Source organism: Nycticebus coucang, chromosome 12, assembly GCF_027406575.1.
Source record: "Nycticebus coucang isolate mNycCou1 chromosome 12, mNycCou1.pri, whole genome shotgun sequence".
NCBI classification, from domain to species: domain Eukaryota; kingdom Metazoa; phylum Chordata; class Mammalia; order Primates; family Lorisidae; genus Nycticebus; species Nycticebus coucang.
Window position 1 is genome coordinate 51,911,483 of NC_069791.1, and position 22,443 is coordinate 51,933,925.

Below are 22,443 nucleotides of genomic sequence, written 5' to 3' on the forward strand. Positions count from 1 at the left end.
CCGAGCTCGAGCCCGAGCCGAGCCTTGACACTGTCCATCCGCCTTCTGGCTCCTCGGGAGCCCAAACTGGCCGGAGCCCGAGAGGTGGCAGCACGGGGAGCCCCACGCGCTGAAGGGAGCGGACCGGACCGGACGGGACTAGTGGAGGCGCTGCCGCCACAGTAGCCAGTGACGGGAGTCGGGAGCCGCGGCCTCCCGGACCCTGCTGCCCAGGCCAGCTCAGGGAGAGCGGGGAGTACGAAAACCCCACCCTCTGGGGCACCCCAGGAGCGCAGGCGGGAACGGGACCGGAGCAGCCTCTGCTCCTGTTGGGGAGAAGGTCCTTGCCACTCGGGTGAGGGAAAGAAGAGATCCCTGTAGGGGATGCGTCTCTCCTTCCTAGAGACGAGGAAAAACCTCATACTGGCCGGGAAGGAGACCCCCAGAAGTAGGAAGGGGTGAGCCTTCCAACAGGAAGCACAGTGAGACCACCCCATCGTGCCTCCTTCCCTCCAAACACGCAGTCTAAACAGTTCAGGACTTTTGAGGCAAAGAGAAAGGGGGATATGCCTGTGGATTAGGCACCCTCCATCCTAACCAGTACTCACAGAGGAGAGTTCTTACGTTCAGAAGCAAAGGGCACTCCAGTGAAAGAAGAGGAATCGGCTTTCAGCCTTTCTGGAGGGGGGAAGACCTCTCCCCTCAACTTCCTTGGACCTAGACAGTGGAACGGGGTAGAGCCCCTCCACTTAGATCTCCAGCAGTCAGAAAGAGCCCTCCACTCCAGACAGAGCCAGTTTGGGGGGGAGGGGGACTCCCCCAAGGGGGAGGAGACAACTCCTGGTTGGGAGAGGCTCCTCCCCTCCTCCCCAGGGTAACTGGCAGGGTGTGGGGGGTGTGCCACCTTCCTCAGGTAGGGCCTCCTTCTCCTCCCCCTCCTCCTCCTCCTTTGGCTCCTCATCCTCAGGGGACCCAGTTCACCTTCCCAGCTTGGGAGGCTCAGCCAAGTACAGAAAGAGCCACTGAGGATGAGACTCATCACCTGCCTCTGAAGCGGGGAATCCCTCCATCCCCAAACTCCAGTACCAGGTGGTTCCTTCCCTCTGCAGGGGGAACCGTGGAGACAGGTTAGTGCTTCCTTTCATTTTCTTTCTGCCATGTCTAAGCACTAGTGGGTGCAGGGGCGAGATGGTGGATCTTTCATTGCTGGGGCAGGTAAAGTGCTAACTCAGAATCCTCTGGAAAATGTGTTCTGAGGAAGCTCTTGGATTCCAAACCATATCTTTCTAAAGAGGTTCCAAGAAATGGGTTTCTTAGTGTTTGGGGACTAACAGGGATGGGATTTATTTGTTAGTCCCCGGGCAGTGGATGTTTCCATGCTGAAGACAAAGAGATATCAGAAAGTAGCTGCATTTTCAGAACTCCATACTGTGTAGTGATGATTGACACAACCCAGCCAGACTCCTGTACTACTGCTTCATCCTTGGGACTTTTCAGCTGGAAAGTGGGCCCTCACTAAAGTCACAGCAGCAACGTGTGTCTTGGCCTTGTCTAGGGTATGCCGGCCTTGTCAAGGGTATGGCCTAGACGTGTGCTTGGCCTTGTCTAGGGTATGCTCCAGTCCACTTTAATTATTGCTACCTTGACAAGAAAAGCAGTCTGTCCCCATTCACCTTAACTCAGATACCAAAGAGGCCTCCTCTCCTGACAGTCCTGTTCCTAGCTGATGTATGCCTCTACCCAAAGGGAAAATGGGAATCCCATGTGTCCTGAGGCAAGAAGAAAGTATACAGGGGAATGCCAGTTCCTGGATGGAAGTTCTTCCTGAATGCTCACCCTGTACCCACTGCCCCAGTCTCCTGCAAGATTCTTATCCTTTGCTGACAGTTTTTTAAGAAAAATTAGTTCCGGGTAGGAAGTTAGGAGGTTTGCTGTTCAACTTTCTTCCAGTCTTGCATTTAAATAAGTTGACCACTGGAGAGGTTTGACCTCTGATGAGTATATGAGAGTTTCCACCTAGGAAGGCACCTAATAGTCTCATTCTCTCCCTTCCCGTTTTTTGTTCAGTTCTGGGTCTTTGGAATATTACATTAAAGTTTTTTTCATAAGATAGGGAATCATTGGCGGCGCCTGTGGCTCAGTCGGTAAGGCGCAGGCCCCATATACCGAGGGTGGTGGGTTCAAACCCGGCCCCGGCCAAACTGCAACCAAAAAATAGCCGGGCATTGTGGCGGGTGCCTGTAGTCCCAGCTACTTGGGAGGCTGAGCCAAGAGAATCGCTTAAGCCCCGGAGCTGGAGGTTGCTGTGAGCTGTGTGAGGCCACGGCACTCTACCGAGGGCCATAAAGTGAGACTCTGTCTCTACAAAAAAAAAAAAAAAGGTAGGGAATCATCAAAGTCCAGAATCTTCAGAAAAAGCAGGCAAAAGATGCCAGGAAATCCTCCTAGTGGAGCCTGGGCTGTGTTTTTGGTAGAGCTTTGCCTTTCCACCTGAGGTCACTGACTGGGTGTCTGCTTTCCTACCTGGCCATTAAGAGGTATCTTCTCTTCTGTATCATAGCAAGTGCAAGTAGGAGGCTTCATCCAACTTGAGCTTTCATGTTTTCTCCTTTCTCTTTCTGGGTCACGGGTAGGCTACCTAAGGCCTAAGTACATCTGCTTGATCCTACAAGCTACCTGTTAGTGGGTAGAATGTCAGATAAGGAAGAATGGTATACGTTATGTTCCTTTATTTAGGTGAGTGTGGCTCTATCTCTGTGTTTTGTCTGTGGACACAAGTGCCTATGTGCTTTTCAGACTCTGTGTCAATTACTTAGAGGCCTCTGGTAGTACATTTCTAGTAGGCCTCTAGAAGCATGTGCTCCTCTGTAAGGACCTGGAGAAGATGGTGGTTAAGATGCCCAACTGAGAGGAAAGGATTGGCCTCCCACGGGCTAGCAGGAACCCTTATGACTGTATGCATGACAGTTATCTCAAGCAGTGGGTCAGTCCAGTCTCCAATTGGGAGCACTTCTTCTAGATCTAATAAAGCTTCATTTCTTATACCTCTAGTCCCAAAAGGGGAAGGATTCTTGACTCTTGACTCCAGAACTTTCTCTCCCACCTAAAAAAGAGACTGCTCTGGTGTAATAGCAGCCTGTTTCTTACAAAGTATTTTACCAAATGCTGGAGTGCACCTTCTTAAATGGCTCAGAGTGAACTGTATCACAACATCTCTAGGTATACCACTGCCACATTGTTCAATTGGCCCTGCTTGGACTGAGTTTCTCTAACTTTCTTTGCCTTTATGGAATCAGTTAGAAGTAGGTGTCTATTGGGTTGGATTGGTGATTTAGAGAGTACCATTTTCCAGATCATGTCTTATGACTACACCTAGTTTCTGCTGAAAGATAAGAGATGATATTTCCCCATTCCTTCTTCCTTGGAGTTTGCCTGATGCTAGCATTACCACTGGAGTGATGTTATCTTCAAAGGAAAAGTCTGAGAGTTGTGACATCCTGAAAACCATTGTTGACTCAGTGCAGGCTTTGCCATCCAAACCATAGCTGGCTTTCTGCTTCCACTCTTACCTCTTTGGTCTCATTTTTAATTTCTGGTATTATTTTTGTCTCCTTTCAAAAATAGTAATAGCTATGTTTATACAACACTTACTAAGTGCTTTAAACATATCAACTCAAGGTAGTCTTCCCAACAAACTTTTGTAGGTACAGTTATCGTCTCTGTTTTACAGATGAAGAAATCAAGGCACAGAGAGGTTAAGTATCTTGCCTGGGTTGCACAGCCAAAAGGTAGTAAACCTGAGATTGAAACCCAGAAAACCTGACTCCTCATGAAGTGAACTTAGCTTCTGCTCTTTTAGCTTTTACATTCTATACAGGCCAGGAAGCTATCACTCCTTAATATTTGATATTAGCATCTTATAGAGAACAGTTAGTGGACTTTCAGATAAAATGAGTAGAAAACCATGCTCATTATCTTGGATTTTTTTTTTTTTTTTTGTATAGACAGAGTCTCACTTTATTGCCCTTGGTACAGTGCCTTGGCATCACACAGCTCACAGCAACCTCCAACTCCTGGGCTTAGGCCATTCTCTTGCCTCAGCCTCCCAAGTATCTGGGACTACAGGTGCCCACCACAAGGCCCAGCTATTTTTTTGTTGCAATTTGTCCGGGGCCTGGGTCCGAACCCGCCACCCTCAGTATATGGGGCCGGCGCCCTACCCACTGAGCCACAGGCGCTGCCCATTATTTTGGATTTTATATATTTTATTTGGGATCGGTCTTTTACTGCCACAGAATATTTTTCTGTCTGGTTTTCTCTGCCTTTCTCACAGTACTGTAGTCTTCATTAGACAACCTGTGGATGTGATGGAGCCTGCCCTTTGGCTGCCTTTCCCACTTCTATGGGTATTTCCTTTAAGTCTTCCAGCTCATAGAGAAGAATGTGGCCTGACTCAGGTTCTGCCCAATCTTGGTGGCACGAGGCCCACCTGGAGAGAGAGGGGTCTGGATAACTAGGTTGTTTGGACTGAGAAATGGAAGTACCTCTGTTTGCCTTTCTAATAATAACTCTGAACATTAGCCTGGTGCCATTATTTTGGGGAGCGTGGCATGTGAGGCAGCCACAAGCTCGTTAAGTTTCATTCACTTCCCTCCAGGAAGGAAGCTCTGGGAGGGCATGTGAATTTATCCCTTTATTGAACTGGGAAACTGAGGCATCAGACTTCATCAGAGAGCAAAGGTTGGTTAGGGACACTCAGTGAGTTAATTTCAAGTTGTGAATAGAACCAGGGAACCTACGTATTTGAGGCTGTACACACTGGGCTGCCCTCTACCAATGGGGAAGTAAAAGGTGTGAGGAAGTGGGATAATGAAAGATGAATGGTGCAGAAAGATCAGAAGGATCAGAGGCTGTAGGCTTCTTCTAGCTGGTAAGATTGGAATATATTTTGAGTGCTGAGGCTGTGTCTGGAGGTCTGAGTGGGAGAGGGCTGGGGAAAGATTAAATTTAACTTCAGTGTCCTAACCTGGTCCTGGGATAAGTAAGGGTAGGGAAGGGCATAGAACAACTCGAAAAGGGCTCAGAGTGCTTCCCTTTCAGGAATTCACTGTGATTGGCATGTGCCAAATGGATTCTGTAAGCCCTCTAAACATTTGTCCGTGTCCAGTGTTGAGTGAGTTGTTTCAAATGAAGTATCAACTGAAGGCATCTGTGCTCTTAAGACGAGATTTCCTAGGCATCTTTAGCAGGACCTAATAGACAATGGGGTAAAACTTCTTTACAAATCTCCCATCTGAGGAAGACCCAGGAGAACCCTGGTCTTTGAATACCTGCCCTTCGGCATGCTACTGTTCAGCTGGGACAACCCAGCCATGGAACTGTGATCATACCACAAGTACTGCCATAGCCCAGAGGCTGGGGTGTTTTGACTTGGTAGTGCTAGAAGGTGTGAGGCTCCTGGAATGATTAAGTGTTCCTATTAGTTTCCAACTTTCCATGGTTTAGGGCAAGGTGGTGGTAATAGGATGAAAGGGGAGAGGAGGTGAGGATAAAGGGGAAACTCTTCATGACACTATTTTTAAACATGCCTCCCCCCTCCTTTTTTTTTCTTCTAACAATTCTTGAGTTGCAGTTGGGTCCCCTGCTTGCTGCCCAGCTCCCGGAGACACTCCCTTCAGCCTTGTGGAGTGGGTGTGTTGCTGGTTAGGAGCACAGGGCTGAGTACTTGTGTGTACATGCAGATTGCATGGGTGGGACCTTAGGGAAGAGGGGAGTGAATGAGAATGCTGAACTTTAGGAGGAGAAAGGGGCAAGTGTTAAGGGCAGAAGACGACTTACTACTTAGGATATAAGAGTGAGCTAAGAGCCTGGAAAATATGCTGGGGTCAGGAGAGAGGGGGATGCAGTCATATCTGGGATTGAAGTTTGAAGTGCAAAGTGTGTGGAACTGTGCTTACTTGTACGCATATGCTTGTGCACGTATCTGACTGTGGATTTTAGAGATCACCTACATAATATGTGTCTGTCTAGGATTCTGAACTCTGAGGCAATCAAGCCCTGGCTCCTCGAGAGAAATGCCCTCCTTAGTGGGCCTGAGGAAGAAATGCTAGCTGGAATCTGGCAGCTGTGCAGGCACAAACCTGTTAGGCAGCAAGAGCTTAGGGGGTGCTGGCATCAGCTGTACGGGAGTGCCAAATGGCTACCTATTGGTTCCTGCCAGCCTTTCCAGACCCTGCAATACAGATATCATCCATCGTTCCTCACCTTCCCCCACCAAGACGTCACTCTAGCTATACCTCTCTGCCAGTGAGAAAGCTCAGGAGGTGTGGGTGGCAGCAGGGTGTGCAAACATCAGGCGTGGGCGGTCTGGCAGCTCCAGGAGTTTGCATGGAGGTGCAGCGAGCTGCGTGCCTGGCTAAGAAGGAGGGAGGGAAGAGGAGGGCGGAGAAGGGGAGCCAGCTCTTAGCCCCAGAGTGGCTATTTTTAGCCAGGCTATCTGATTGTTACTGGTGCACACAGCTGGGTGTCTCCCTGGCTGAGTGAAGCCCAGCACACCGAGAGGTGGGAGGTCCTTGCTGATGACTTCTTCCTGGTGTTGGTGTCTGTGGGCGGGAGCCTGCAAGGGATAGCTTTACAGGTGTGAGGGCAGCTGTGTACTCAGGATTTATTACCTCTGTGTATGACTTTGTGCTCTATTGGTAATGTATGCTTTATATCTAATCGTAATCTCTGTGGATGTACTGCACTATTTATGTGTCTGTCTTGTGTCTGTCTTTTGCTGGTTGTTATAAATAATTTATGCTTGGGATATATCTAATATGCCTCACATGCACATGTGTGGGATAAAAAGGGCAAGTGTTCATAATATATCTAATATGAAGCATCTTTAAAAGTGTTGGTGTGTTTGCGTTTATGCATGCTGTCTTTCTTTACATGTACATTTGTGTTATCTATCTCTGATGTGTATAAATATAACAAGCATCACATAATTGGATAATGGACTTGGCTAATTTTACCTGTAATCTAAGTGTTTTTTTTTTTTAAACTTATTCTTACATAGTTTAAAAATATCATGTTGTAGGGCTATAGTAAGGTGAATTGAGGAAATAGCTCCATTTGCTATGACATTTGATCTCTATTGAGGTCCTACATGAAGGGAAAGGTCTCTTCACCATGCTCCACATTAAGATGTAAGATAAGCAGTCATCCTTCATCTGGTAGATGATGATATATCTGCTTGAAGATCTTCAGAACATCTGGTTGAGGGCCATCCCATAGGTCTCTTATGGGAATTATTATGGGAAGAAACTCTATTTCTCTTAAACAAGTTTCCCCCACTATTTTTTCTCCCCTTTTTCCTCTTCTCTGCAGAACCCAAAAGTACCATGGCTTCTGACTTAGAAAGTAGCCTCACTTCCATAGACTGGCTCCCCCAGCTGACCCTCCGAGCTACCATTGAGAAGCTTGGGAGCGCCTCCCAGGCTGGGCCTCCAGGTAGCAGCCGCAAGTGTTCACCAGGCTCACCCACAGATCCTAATGCCACCCTGAGCAAAGATGAGGCAGCAGTCCACCAGGATGGCAAACCACGGTACAGCTATGCCACCCTCATCACCTATGCCATCAACTCCTCTCCAGCCAAGAAGATGACCCTCAGTGAGATTTACCGCTGGATCTGTGATAACTTCCCCTATTACAAGAATGCTGGCATTGGTTGGAAGGTGGGACTGCTTCATTAATCTGGGCTTATTTTTTGGCCTTTGGCAACTTTTTCTCTATTTTTGTTTCTTCCTATAACCTGTCTACTTCATTCTGGCTGGTTTCAGAGATGTATAAACTTAAAATATCACATCCCTTACTTTTTTACAGAGCTGAACAACTTTTATAAGGTACATGTATATTAGGGAAACTCCAGGTATGCCAAGTCATTAAGTATAGTCATGAGGATGGCAGGATGCTGTTGCTCATCATACCCTCTTACCTTCTGATTCCTCAGAAAGAATATTCATTCATTTCACAAATATTTATTGCCACTTTACTATGTTCAAGTCACTGTGCATCAAGACATGACATTACTCCCTCCTATCCAGAGGTGGGAAGCCTATCAGATTTCCACTGCACATAGTCATCAGAAAAAAAATAATATGATTAGTTCCTTTAACATGAGCTGGTCCACTAAGCAAGTGATGAGAGGTTAAGTTTAAGTTATTTGGCTAGAGAGGAAGGAAGAAGGGGCTCTTCTTCCAAGCAAAAAGAAGGCTGATACTGGCTCAGTGCTCATAGCTCAGTGGGTAGGGTGCTGGCCACATACACCTAGGCAGGTGGGTTCGAACCCAGCCTGAGCCTATTAAACAACAATGACAACTGCAACAAAGAAATAGCCAGGTGTTGTGGCTGGGCACCTGTAATCCCAGCTACTTGGGAGGCTGAGGCAGGAGAATTGCTTAAGCCCAAGAGTTTGAGTTTGAGGTTGCTGTGAGCTGTGACGCCACATCACTCTACCAGGCAACATAGTGAGACTCTGTCTCAAAAAAAAAAAAAAAAAAAAAAAAGGTTGATATTCTCAATTTTTAGGAGCAGTAACTTATTTACAAATTGTTGAGTAGAAATGGAGATTTAACAAACCATGTAACAAGCTGGAGACTATTGAAAGCATTCAGCTTTCTCTTTGGAAATATGTCCCTACTAGCTACCCCCGCCCCTAACCACATTCAGCACCATATGCAACATGTCTTTCCTCCAAATGTCACCATTCTATGGGCTATTGAAAAAAATGAAGGTGGGCAGCACCTGTAGCTCAGTGGGTAGGGCGTCAGCCACATGCACCTGGGCTGGTTGATTCGAACCCAGCCCTGGCCTGCTAAAAACAAAAAAATAGCCAGGCATTGTGGCGGGCACCTGTAGTACCAGTAGCTGTAGTCCCAGCTACTTGGGAGGCTAAGGCAAGAGAATCACTTAAGCCTAAGAGTTGGAGATTGCTGTGAGCTGTAACGCCACAGCCCTCTACCAAGGGCAACAAAATGAGACTCTGTCTTAATAAAAAGAAAAAAATGCAGGTGATCTGTGCTTTTGTTTTACCTTATAATTTATATTTAGTTATAATTTATACAAATAATTTATAAAACATTGTTCTTTTGCTATCAATAGGGTGGACTGAGGAACTGGGCAGATGTGATTTTGAAACATTTATATGCCTGTTGTCATTTGGATGGAAAAGTTGAAAAACTACATAATCAGTTTTTTAGAAGTACCTGTTAGTCAAATTTATAACTATTCCCTCCCATCTATGTAATTTCTGCATTTTTCTTATCTCATTGCTCTTGCTATTTGATGCATAATTTCTTCCATCAGTATAGTTAGCTGCTAAATTTACCCTGATACTTGAACTTTATTATGTATTATTTCATTTTATGTTCCTCTGTGTCCTGCTGGGAAATTTTGTGCTCTGCACTATGCTCAGATCTAATTTGCTTCTCTGCATCCCTAGAATTCTATTCGGCACAACCTTTCTCTCAACAAGTGTTTCCGGAAGGTACCCAGACCTCGGGATGACCCTGGAAAGGTGAGATACTGCTTTAGGCCCTGGAGGGAGGAACAGGAAGGAGAGTGAAGCAGTTGACAGGCCCAGAGTTCTGTGGTTTTTTTAATTACTCAGAAGAGGAAACTGTGTTGATTAGAGAATCATCTTTATTTTTTATCAGAGGAAAGTCTTGGTTGTCAAGGTTGTGGGCCCTTGCTAAAATGGGTGACTAGGAAAGATTGTTAAAAAGATTTTTTTTAATAGAAATATTTAGGGTAAAGTTGACTTTGATACTCCCTTTCCTTTGTGTGGCACCTTTTTCCCCTAGTTATAAAAGGTGGACTTATTAACCCTTGTAGAAACATTTCTAAACAAAAATCCCTGATTTTTCTCATCATGAGGGGAAAGGGATGGGTCATTCTCTGCATTTGACAGATGTAGATGCTAAAGTTCAAGGGAGTTTTGCTTCAGGTAACAAGGGAAGGAAAAGGCTATATCTGGACATTTCTAGCTCTTTGAGCTAGATGCCATTGTTCCACCCCTCCAGAACAATCAATTCCTCTGTTTGTACCACAGGAGGACCTCTGGTAGACTCACTGAACTTTTAGGACAAATTTCCTCTTTGCTCTTCAGTAATACCTACAAATTTTAGGATTCTGTGCGAATGTCCAGTCATGTTTATAGAGACTATTATAGTATGTGAAAATCTTCCCAAATATCTGATTTGTGAAGGTTGGAATTTCTTTTTCTTTTTTCTTTTTTAGGATATAAAAGCATAAGTTTAGTTTATAGTATTAGAGGGAAGGTGGGGAAGAGAGGAGTAAGAGAGAGAAAAGAGAGCAGGGAGTAAGAGAGGGGAAGGCTGGGGGCGGGGAGAAAAAGAGTGGGAGAAGGTATGGCATCTCAAAGAAAGAAAGGAAGAATGCCCGCCAAGGTGGAAATTTCTATTCTAGATGTGATGATTTTTGTTTTCTGTGGGGCTGGATTCTCTTTCCAGGGTTCCTATTGGACAATCGACACCTGCCCTGACATTTCCCGAAAGAGAAGACACCCTCCAGATGATGATGTAAGTTCCACCTCACGGGGAGATGCCCACTTCTTTTTTTTTTTTCGAGACAGAATCTCACTTTGTCACCCTCGGTAGAGTGCCATGGTGTCATAGCTCACAGCAACCTCAAACTCTTGGGCTTAAGTGATTCTCTTGCCTCACCCTTCCGAGTAGCTGGGACTACAAGTGCCGGCCACAACACCCGACTATTTTTAGAGATGAGGTCTCACTCTGGCTCAGAGCTGGTCTCGAGTACATGAGCTCAGGTGATCCACCCACCTTGGCCTCCCAGAGTGCTAGGATTACAGCCACTGTGCCTGGCCTGGAGATGCCACTTCTTAGCCAGCTGCTCCCTACCCTTCTTTTCTGCAGGTTCAGTCCTTTTCCAAGGCAAAGGTGAAATACCAGCAGAGGCAAGACCTTGGATCTTGGAAGCATGTTTTGCCTCCGCTTATAGAGTTCTTTTTCCTTATACCCTCAGATATCCCAAGATTCACCAGAACAGGAGGCAAGCAAGAGCCCACGGGGAGGCATTCCCGGGAGTGGAGAAGCCTCGCTGCCTCCTGAGGGGAATCCACAGATGTCGCTTCAGAGCCCCACATCTATTGCCAGCTATAGCCAGGTAGGAAATAGAGGTGGCAGAAGGCAGAGGATGAATGTGGAATAGATTCAGAGATCTCCCTGTTCAGAATTATGCATTGTGTATCTGTGATCTATTAGGCACATAAATTGGGAAAGAAGTGGAAGGTGAAAGAGGGAAACAGAGAGGGAGGAGGAAAGGAAGAGAAAGAAATAACAGAACTTTGAGAAAGATCAGAAAAATAATAGTGAGAAAAGAAGAAGAAACTCCAGTGAGAAGGGAAAGAGGGCATGGATGTAAGTAACATGGGAAAGTGCCATTTAAGGAAATGAGAATGATGAGAGAAAGGTTAAATTCAAAGTAAGAACGAATGAGAAAGGGAGAAAATGATGCTGGGCCATTGAAGAGCTAAGAGAGGATTAAGAGGAGAGGCAGAAGAGGCTGGTGACATTGAAGGGTTATATTGGCCTATTACCTGGGACATGGGTCAGGACTTTCTTGTTTTTGTAGGGCACAGGACCTGTGGATGGCGGAGCAGTGACAGCAGGGGGTTCAGGCCGAGAAAGTGCTGAGGGTCCCCCTCCCCTCTATAACACCAACCATGACTTCAAGTTCTCCTATTCAGAGATCAACTTTCAGGATCTAAGCTGGTCTTTCCGAAACCTCTACAAATCCATGCTGGAGAAATCCTCTTCCTCTTCTCAGCATGGTAAGTCTAGAGTTGGGGTGGGTATATCGACATCCTTACATTTTTGACAAATAATGACATTCTCCTCTCTCTCTTGTTTCTTATTTTTAACACAAGGAGAAATTAATCACTGGTCAGAGAAACATTTCATGTACTAAAAACTGTTTCAAGTTGAGTGAGCTCATCTACCCTTGTGAAAGGACAGCTATTTTAGGAGGTGGGCTAGGTTATTAGCTTCAGAAAGTGAGTTGGAGGATTGCCCCTTCTAGAACTAAGGGCAGTGATTTTATGGCAGCAAGCAAGTCATTTAGCAGATGACCTCTAGGGGGCAGCAGTACTACCCTCTCTCCAAGAATCCCTCTGTTACACTGTGAGAAGCGTTTATTTATTTATTTTTTTGTAGAGACAGAGTCTCACTTTACTGCCCTTGGTAGAGTGCCGTGGCGTCACATGGCTCACAGCAACCTCCAGCTCTTGGGCTTATGTGATTCTCTTGCCTCAGCCTCCCGAGCAGCTGGGACTACAGGCACCCGCCACAACGCCCGGCTATTTTTTGGTTGCAGTTTGGCCAGGGCTGGGTTTGAACCCACCACCCTCGGCATATGGGGCTGGCGCCCTACTCACTGAGCCACAGGCGCCGCCCCAGAGAAGCGTTTATTTTTTAGTGTATTTATATTTATGTTACTTTATATTATGAAAAATTTCAAACAAATGCAAAAGTAGAGAGAATAGTATTGTAAACTCCTATGTTCCACCACTCAACTTTAATGGTTACCAATATTTGTTAAGCTTGTTTAATTTACCACCTGGCATTTTAAAATTTGGAATAATTTAATGTGATTCATGGACATCATGTCATTCCACACACATAAATACAATTTCAGTATGCATTTTTTTTTTTTTTTTTGAGATAGAGCCTCAAGCTGTCAGCCTGGGTAGAGTGCCATGGTGTCACAGCTCACAGTAACCTCAAACTCTTGGGCTTAAGCGATTCCCTTGCCTCAGCCTCCCAAGTATCTGGGACTACAGGCACCCACCACAATGCCTGGCTATTTTTTGGTTGTAGTTGTCATTGTTGTTTGGCAGGCCCGGGCTGGATTCAAACCTGCCGGCTCTAGTGTATGTGGCTGGCGCCTTAGCCACTTGAGTTACAGGCACCGAGCCTTCAGTATGCATTTCTTTTCTTTTTTTTTTTGGCCGGGGCTGGGTTTGAACCCGCCACCTCCGGCATATGGGACCGGCGCCCTACTCCTTAAGCCACAGGCACCGCCCCAGTATGCATTTCTAAATGAAGAAGACTTTTTCTTTTGTAGATACAGGGTCTTACTTTGCCACCCAGGCTGGAGTGTAATGGCCAGATCATAGCTCACTTTAATCTCAAAAGCCTGTGGCCAAGCAGTCCTCCTGCCAGAGCCTCCCAAGTAGCTAGGACTACACCTGCTAATTTTTTGAATTTTATTAACTCTCTCTTGTAGAGACAGAGTCTCACTGTGTTGCCCAGGTTGGTCTCAACAATCCTTCTGCTTCAGCCTCCCAAAGTTCTAGGATTATAGACATGAGCCAGCAGCTTGTCCAAACTTGACTTTTAGTTATTTGCTATGCCATTATCACTCCTAAAACAATGATGCTTATTTAATGTCAGCTACTGTCTGTCTATATGTAAATTTCCCTAATTATCATGTGAGAATGACTTAAAGTTTTTGTTGGGAAGCTCTGGAGAGATCATCTGGTTCAGCCCTGTGTAATTTCTGTGTTTTGTTTTTGTTTTAAAAAGAAATTAGAGATAGTGATGAGGCTAAGATTTCGGGTGGGCCATTGAACCTTCTTGTTCTGTGCGGTGGCCCTGTCTTGACAGCAGGGGGTAAATGGCATGATAAAAAGAGGTTAGTCACTTTGGGCCAGATGCAGTGGCTCATGTCTGTAATTCTAACACTCTGGGAGGCTGAGGTGGGTGGATAGCTTGAGCTCAGGAATTTGAGACCAGCCTGAGCAAAAGCAAGACCCCATCTCTACTAAAAATAGAAAAACTGAGGCAAAAGGATCGCTTGAGCCCAAGAGTTAGAGGTTACTGTGAGCTATGATGCCATGGCACTCCACCCAGGGCGACAGCTTGAGATTCTGTCTCAAAAAAAAAAAAAAAATTCACTTTGGTGAAAATGTGTTTTAATTTATGTTAATATTAATTAATATATTTATGTTAATATTGATTGTTGATATTATATTATCATGAATTTCTTCTTTCATATCCAGAATGTTAATATGTAGTATCTAGAGTTGTGTTCGATGATTGTAACATTTGCTTGAGAATGAATTCAACTCAGGAGGTTGGTTGATTCGAGGTGAGAACATGGAGAAACTATCAGAAATAAAGTAAAAAATTAGATTGAGCAAAGACAGCCAAATGTTTATTTTATTTTATATTTTAATTTTTTGAGACAGAGTCTCACTCTCACCCTAGGGTTGAGTGCCCTGGCATCATAGCTCATAGCAACCTCAAACACTTGGGCTCAAGAAATGCTCTTGCTGGCTTGGGGCCTGTAGCTCAAACGGCTAGGGTGACAGTCATATACACCAGAGCTGGCGGGTTCAAATCCAGCGCAGGCCTGCCAAACAACAATGACAACTACAAACAAAAAATAGCCAGGCATTGTGGCGGACACCTGTAGTCCCAGCTACTTGGGAGGCTGAGGCAAGAGAATTGCTTAAGCCCAAGAGTTTGAGGTTGCTGTGAGCTGTGATGCCATAGCACTCTATCAAGGGTGACAGCTTGAGACTCTGTCTCAAAAAAAAAATAAAGATGCTCTTGCCTCAGCCTACCCAGTAGCTAGGACTATAGGTGCCTACCACAACGCCCAGCTGTTTTTTTAGAGACAGGTTCTTGCTCTTGCTCAGGCTGGTCTCAAACTCCTGAGCTCAAGCAATCCACCCACCTTGGCCTCCCAGAGTGCTGGGATTACAGGCATGAGCCGCCATGCCTTGCCCCTCCAAGTGTTTAATTGTCAAGTTTAGTTGTGACTAAAAGCCTCTAGTCTCTGGACTCTTATCCAGTCTGTTTGAGAAATTAATCCATCCCTATTCTGCTCCTCCCCCAAGCTCCCTTTGTTGGTAGAGAATACAAGAAGGAGAGAGCAGTAGTGACCATAAGAAAGAAGAGATAATAAATGCCCAATGGCTTTGTTTTATTTCTTTTCTTTCTAGAGACAGAGTCTCACTTTATCGCCCTCAGTAGAGTGCTGTGGCATTATAGCTCACAGCAACCTCCAACTCCTGGACCTAGGCAGTTCTTTTGCCTCAGCCTCCCAAGTAGCTGGGACTTCAGGCACCTGCCAGAACGCCTGGCTGTTTTTTTTTTGTTGTTGTTGTTGCAGTTTGGCCAGGGCCGGATTCAAACCTGCCACCCTCAGTTTATGGGGCCCATGCCCTGAGTACTGAGTCACAGGTGCCTCCCGCTTTGGTTTATTTCTGATATACTTTCTAAATTTTACATGTTATCTGATTTCCTTTAAAACTGTGATCCCAGCTATACCAAAATTCCTGAGAAGTAGCATTAAAAAGGTACATGATGACTTTTTTTTTTTTTTTTTTTTTTGTAGAGACAGAGTCTCACTTTATGGCCCTCGGTAGAGTGCCGTGGCCTCACACAGCTCACAGCAACCTCCAACTCCTTGGCTTAAGCGATTCTCTTGCCTCAGCCTCACGAGTGGCTGGGACTACAGGCGCCCGCCACAACGCCTGGCTATTTTTTGGTTGCAGGTTGGCCTGGGCTGGGTTTGAACCCGCCACCCTCGGTATATGGGGTCGGCGCCTTACCGACTGAGCCATAGGCGCCGCCCCATGATGACTTTTTTACAAAATTTAAGTGGTCGCCGCACTATCAAGGTCTTCTAATCTATTTGCTTTCCTGAATAGTCATATCTGCTAGGAGGACTATGGGGATCTTTGCTGTTCCTGAATACCCCTTATCCTTTTAACTCTGCAGTTTTTACCTGAGGTCTCTCATCTAATCCAGTGAAAAATACCTTTTTTGTGAAAAATGCATTGCCTAAGTCACTTGCCTGGCTTCTTCCCACCTGCAGGCTTTTCGTCTCTTCTCGGGGAAATGCCACCCTCTAACAACTACTACATGTACCAGCAGCAGCAGCCACCGCCTCAACAACAGCAGCAGCAGCAGCCACCACCACCACAGCCACCTCCCCAGCCATCCCAGCCACAGCAGCCGCCCACCCCAGCCCAGGGCCCCTCCTCTGTAGGAGGTGCTCCTCCACTGCACACCCCAAGCCCAGATGGTTGTACCCCGCCAGGGGGAAAGCAAGCTGGGGCTGAAGGCTACGGGCCTCCCCCTGTAATGGCCATGCATCCACCCCCACTGCAGCATGGCGGCTACCACCCTCATCAGCACCATCCCCACTCCCACCCTGCCCAGCAGCCACCACCTCCACAGCCACAGGCACAAGGCCAGGCTCCCATCAACAGCGCTGGCTTTGGTGAGTGAGGAGGGTGCACAGAGGTCCTAGAAGAGGGTGGCATGACTTGACTCTGGCATGGAGGTACAGTTGGTTAGGAAATCAATAGTGGGTCTTTTTCCCTCGCTCCTCCATGAGAGCTCCTCTGAGCACATGGAAGTTGCTACTTAGAGCTCTATGTTATAGAATCCTTGGATGAATTGGGATTGTTTTACATATTCTGCTTATGAGCTAGGATGTACCTAAAGCTTTAGTAGATAGCTTTACTAGTTCTAAACCTCCAGGGAGGGAGTATCCAAGTATAGATGCAAGAATTTTACATGCAGTCAGTCTGGTATCAGTGAACTGCTGCCTTATACTTTATCCTATTTATTATTTACGTCCCCCTCCTCTTTACAGCCTTTCCTCCCGACTGGTGCTCTAACATTGACTCCTTGAAGGAAAGCTTCAAGATGGTGAATCGGCTCAATTGGTCCAGCATTGAGCAATCACAGTTCTCAGGTTAGTGATCAAAGGATAATTAATGTCTGGAGGGAAGAGAGGGATACATTCTAAGTAGAAAAACCCAGTAGATACTAGCACCAGGACAGGGTGAATAAACAAAGTTTAGAGATTGAGGATTTTATTGTTTCCCCTTCATATTACACAAGATGGCTAATACTAATACTGATATTATTTTCAAATTAATCCAAATTAATTTTTTCCTATCTCAAAATATGGCAATGATTTACTCTTGTCAGTTCTGTCTTTTGGAGAGAGAAGATTCTTGGTAATTCAGAAGGCCTGGACTGCTGTTTTGTAGTTTTGTCACCATATTCTAACGTTATGACCATGGCTGATTCACTTAGTCACTTTGAAAGTTTGTTTTAGTCATCCGTAAGATGGAAATTATAATAAGAATTTGGTAAGGAACAAATAGAACGAGAGTTTGAAAATGTGCAGCTCTAAAAGATGTAAATAGTTATTGTTAATGCATATTATCAGTGGTGTTGACTTTTGATGTGCTTGGAACAGTGAAGTAGGGGTGGGTCTAGAGGGGCTTTGGTGCCTCTGTGAGGTTAGCATTGCTTGTCTCCCTATTTGTAGAACTGATGGAGAGTCTACGACAAGCAGAGCAGAAGAACTGGACCCTCGACCAGCATCACATTGCCAATCTGTGTGATTCCCTCAACCACTTCCTTACTCAGACTGGTCACGTGCCCTCTCAAGGGGGCTCCCACCGGCCACCAGCCCCATCACGTATTGCTGACTCCTGTGCCCTTACCAGTGGCAAACAGGAGCCAGCTATGAACCAAGGTACTGTGCACAGCAAGTTGCCATGAAAGTGGAGACCAAGATGAAAGGAAGGGGAGGGAAAAGGCAAAAGAGAATTGGGAGAAAATGTGTTATGGGTAATGATCCAAACTGAGCTGTGGGACTAGTTTATCAGTTGACAGACTGGTTGACCAAACATCTATTGACTCAGTAAAGTCCTCTACTGAAAAATGCAAAAGAAAGGTTGGGCGTGGTGGCTCACTCCTATAATCCTAACACTCTGGGAGGACACAGTGGGTGGATTATCTAAGCACAGGAGCTGGAGACCAGCCTGAGCAAGAGTGAGACCCAGTTTCTAAAAATAGCCAGGCGTTGTGGTCAGCGCCTGTACTTGGGAGGCTACTTGGGAGGCTGAGATTTGCTTGAACCCAAGAGTTTGAGGTGGCTGTAATCTAAGATGCCATGGCACTCCGTCAAGGGAGACCAGGTGAGACTCTGTCTTAAAAAAGAAAAATTCAAAAGAAACAAAATATATGATTTCTTTTTAGGCCTCAGTTGAGGAGATGGGATTACTTAAGAAAAGGGAGGAGATGTGTTAGAGACTAAGTTCCCATTTTAGATTTGTGTGTCAGTAACTCCTGCTCAATCATATCAGGTTGAATGGTGATTTTGCACTTACCTGATTTTAGGACTAGTTAAATGAGAGAGATTTGATGACCGTGTTTCTGTTTGTCATCTTTTTATCTTTGATATTTCACAGTTTTAGTATTCGTCCCATTTTATCCTAAGTGATGAGGACTGATAGCCTCTGCAGAAAGTCTTCACGTCTGCATACAGAACAGAGCAGGGAAAGTAGAAAGAGATTGATGAGAAGAAAGGCCCATTTCCTGCTTTATTGAGTATAGTGATCCTTCACTCAAGTAACTCTTGTCTTTCTTTGGCAGTAAACTCTTATGGGCACCCACAAGGTCCCCACCTCTATCCTGGCCCATCACCAATGTACCCAATCCCCACCCAGGACTCAGCAGGATACAATCGCCCAGGTAAGAGCTGGGAAGCATGTTTCACTACCACTCAACCCTGATGAATTGTATCGTTTTCCTCTGACTCTGAGCTTGCTTTCTCTGCCCTTTGCCAGCATCTGCCAGGGCTTGGAGATGAGCCTTCATGATTCTCAAGCCTGGAGGATAGGCTACCTGCTAGGGAGGTATTGTCAAGGAAGAATAAAGAAGACAGATTTATTTTAAAATGAGTTAGTAACTGCAATACTTAAAGGAAATAAAAGCATAAATATAAGCAAAAGATAGGTATGTGGAAAATTTATGTCTAGCTTTGAAATCTAGATGGTAGATATACTTGGCCAAATAAAATGAATTTGTTATACAAACTTACTTGCTTTGTGCCCATGACTGTTTTCCTGTCAACTGACTATGTTGTCGGGGGTCTGGGATTGAACTATCTTTGATGGATCTTTCATATTCAAATATATTTTAGAAAAATCATTCTGCCTAACCACAAGTGTTGTCAGTTTTGGAGGTGACATCCAACTCTGTTTCTTTGTCCATGTAATAAGGATACAAATTTCTGTAACAAACAACATGTTATATTACACGTCGTATGTTATTTTATCATCACCACATAGCTTTCATAAGTTTAATTTATTTTATTTTTATTTTTTTCATAAGTTTAATTATTAATGGCAGTGAAATATTTCATTGCCATGTGACCTAGTTTGCTTTAGTTTATTTCCTGAGACCTCACTGAAGTGGTGGTCTGCAACAGACATAACTCCAGATGATGAGGAAAATAGCTTTACAAAACCTTCTTCAGGGTATTATTTGGGGCTAGATGCAAAGTAGTTTCCATACACTCTCCTTTTACTCTCTTTCTTTCTTCCCAGCAGCACACCATATGGTCCCTCGGCCACCGGTCCCACCTCCTGGTGCCAATGAAGAGATCCCTGACGACTTTGACTGGGACCTGATCACTTAGCGTGTCACAGAGTATGGACCTCAGCCTAGGGCCCAGTGGTGAAGTCTGGCAGTGGGGAAAGAGCAGCCCCAGCCCATCCCTCCCCACTGCCTGTATATAGATATATATCCTCTTTTTGTTCTTTCTCTGTCAGAGAAGCCACCGCAAGATGCTGCCGAAGATAACCCCCTCTTTCCTGTCTCATTCTCCTCTCTTCCTGCCTGTTTTTTTCCTAATTCTTTTATTATTATTATATTATATTATTATTATTATTGGTTATATACTGTCCCCAGTCCCCTGTCCCTACACCAGTGGACCATGTCTACCCCTTGCCAACTTAAACTCATCAGGCTTAAAGATGAAGCCGTGATAGCTACTGAGAAAGGTGTCAAGCTCCAATTTACCTTTCTCTCTAAGAAACTCAATGCTAATCCCACCTTCTGGCCCTAAAGTGCTTTCTATTTCTGTCAGTTTCAGACCAGGACTGAAGGCCACATTATCCAGTGGAAGGGGTTTAAAACACTGCTTGGCAGCCATGAATTTGCAGGTTTTACTAAATGGTGCTAATTCTGTCTTTTGAGTTCTACTTTGTCCCTTTATGCCATTAGTCCTTACTTCTGCCAACCCTCATTTCCCATTGAGGGTAAGAATGATGATGGTGCAGAAGGATGACAGTAAAATCCAAATGGCATTAGAGACCAGAGTTGGGTTGAATAGGATACAGCAAAGAAGTGATGGAATATAAATCCTTGTGAACTTGGGTGTATGCTGCCATGTCATATAAGCATCCATTGGCTTATCCCTGCCTCTTCTCTGAGGAGATAGGATTGGTCTTAGCCCAAACTCTGCTTCTGTGGTAAGCCATGAGGACAACTGTATGAACTAGATTCAGCCTCTCAGACATGATTTCAACTTTACCATTTTGGCCTTTAAAAAATAATTTTCTCTGAAAATAACTGTGGCTCTTATTTGCATTTACAAATTATCCTCCCATCCCCTTTTCCAATTCAACAAACATTAGTTTGTCCTTCTTTAGTTATTGGTTCAAATCTTCCACCCATCTTACTTCTTCCCGCATTCTCTCAGATTCTCAAGAAAGAAAAAGCAACCCATTATCACTTTGAGTTTCATCATGCCCTAGTTTGTCATGGGAATCTCTCTCTTACCATCCTGGCAGATCAAACCCTTCATATTGGTAGTAGAAGGATGAGGAGAGGAAAAAGGAGCTGGCATAAAAATTGGGTGGTGGCTGTGGCTCAAAGGGGTAGGATGCCAGCCCCATATGCTGGAGGTGGTGGGTTCAAACCCAGCCCTGGACAAAAACTGAAAAAAAAAAAAATGGGTAGTCAATATTTCATTTATTTAGCTATATAGCTCTTGGAATCCAGATAATTGGGGCTGAGGCTTTTTGCAAGAGGCTTTTGAGGAGTGAAGGAAATTGGTAGAGGGGAGTAAATAATCTAGAGGCAAGAGTTCACTGAGGGCCAAGAGGAACTCCTAGAAGTGGACAGGGATAACTTGCCTCCTTTAACAGGGGGTACCCATGATTTATTGCTGCAAAGTATTTAGTGTATATTTAAGGTTAGTTGTTGAATTTTAGTTATAAGAGGGAAGAATAATTTTACTTTTGTTTTTATTTCACTAAATTTTCACTTTCTGAAAGCTACAGGGCAAAATGTATGGAATGGATAAGGCCACTCTCTCCTTGGTTTCTGCTTTTTGCTCATGTTCTTTTGTTTACCCATGATTTCTAAGGGATTTGGCTTTCTGCTCTCCTGTTTTTTCTTTTCAGCACTCCTCTCCTTTTTTGGAAGGGGGTTACATATAAGAAAGGTTGAAGAAGTCCAGTGAGGCTGAAGTAAAGGGGCAAGATAGGGCGGTTGACTAAAAAAGCACTTTATTTCTTTGAAGCCTTTGTAAAAAAGAAATGGGGGTGTGAGTGGCTTGAATCTCCCATGATGTTGGAGGGCACTTAATGGGAATGATGTGTGTAATTTAATATTTCCCATTGGAGAAAGGAGAATTTCTCTTAGAGAAATGCCTTTGCTCAGTGTCCCTGCTTTAGGCATCTCTTCCCTATTCCTTCCATTAAAGGTGTGTCCTGCACATGACTTCCCGTCAGTTCTTCCCAAGATTTCCCCTTTGCAGATTTCACACCTTTTTTCTAAGCCCCTTTCCTATTCAGACCCATACAGGATGTGCAAAGGTAGACTGAATCATACATGCAAATGCCCCTGTTCATCTGTGTCTTCTAGAAACTAGTCTCATGAAGAACTCCAGCAGGCAGCCAGAGTAACTGAAGTTGGCTAAGATGGGAGATTGGCCAACAGGCCTCTTGAGATTCCAGCTCCACCAAGCTCAGTCATGCTACATGGCCCAGGACAAACCTGACTCCCTTTGGGCCTCAGTTTCCCCTCCCCTTCATGAGATGGAAAGAATACTACTTTTCCTTGTTTGTCAAGCATTGCTGGACATGGATTATAGTCATTGTTGTTGTATTGGGTGATGTGTGCAAAATTGTAGGAGCTCACTGCCTATATGAGGAAATAAGGGAGAAAGTGGAGGAGAGAGATAAAAGAAGCAGTTATTTGGTAAAGATCCACCCATCCCAGCCTTCCTCTCCCCAACCCACCTCTCCTCATGTTTCTGGTTTGGTGAGTCCTTCATACACGTACCACCCATAATGCTTTGCATTGGTGCAGGCTGGGAAGGGGGTGTATGGTCTCACAAGTTGTTGTTTTTTGCATGCTTTCTTAATTAAAAAAAAAAAAAAGAATGTTTACAATTTTATCTTACTTGTAGTAGTCTCAGATTTCTTTTTGCCAGGGTAGGAAAGGAGAAATATGAAAGCCTTTAGCCTGTCTTCTACTTCCAACCACTAAGTTGAGTTAATTGACCCTGACAGTTTTTGTAAGATTGGTGGGAAAGAAAAATTAAAGACAT

The 22,443-nt window shown here is 44.9% G+C and overlaps 1 protein-coding gene across 3 annotated transcripts; it reads left to right on the top strand.

The window, feature by feature from the left end:
- Positions 1-982: 982 nt before the first annotated feature.
- Positions 983-22,290, top strand: FOXJ2 (forkhead box J2). 3 transcript variants are annotated; one of them, XM_053556221.1, is made up of 12 exons: positions 983-1,106; positions 7,351-7,697; positions 9,464-9,538; positions 10,494-10,562; positions 11,026-11,166; positions 11,635-11,833; positions 15,889-16,296; positions 16,675-16,776; positions 17,362-17,571; positions 18,474-18,572; positions 19,433-19,532; positions 21,756-22,290. In XM_053556221.1, exons 2-11 carry the CDS (start codon positions 7,365-7,367, stop codon positions 19,519-19,521), a joined length of 1,725 nt encoding a protein of 574 aa, XP_053412196.1. In that variant the 5' UTR covers positions 983-1,106; positions 7,351-7,364; the 3' UTR covers positions 19,522-19,532; positions 21,756-22,290. The 3 variants fall into 3 exon arrangements, with proteins under 3 accessions (XP_053412196.1, XP_053412195.1, XP_053412197.1); XM_053556220.1 differs by having other exon boundaries at positions 19,433-22,290; XM_053556222.1 differs by lacking the exons at positions 19,433-19,532; positions 21,756-22,290 and adding an exon at positions 18,668-19,385.
- Positions 22,291-22,443: the final 153 nt, after the last annotated feature.

Excerpts from the sequence above, each read along its gene's own strand:
- FOXJ2 (XM_053556220.1), top strand. The coding sequence starts at position 7,365 with ATGGCTTCTGACTTAGAAAGTAGCCTCACTTCCATAGACTGGCTCCCC. Across the intron at positions 9,539-10,493 it reads CTCGGGATGACCCTGGAAAG|GGTTCCTATTGGACAATCGA; the intron begins GTGAGATACTGC and ends TTCTCTTTCCAG. Across the intron at positions 18,573-19,432 it reads AGCAGGATACAATCGCCCAG|CACACCATATGGTCCCTCGG; the intron begins GTAAGAGCTGGG and ends TCTTCCCAGCAG.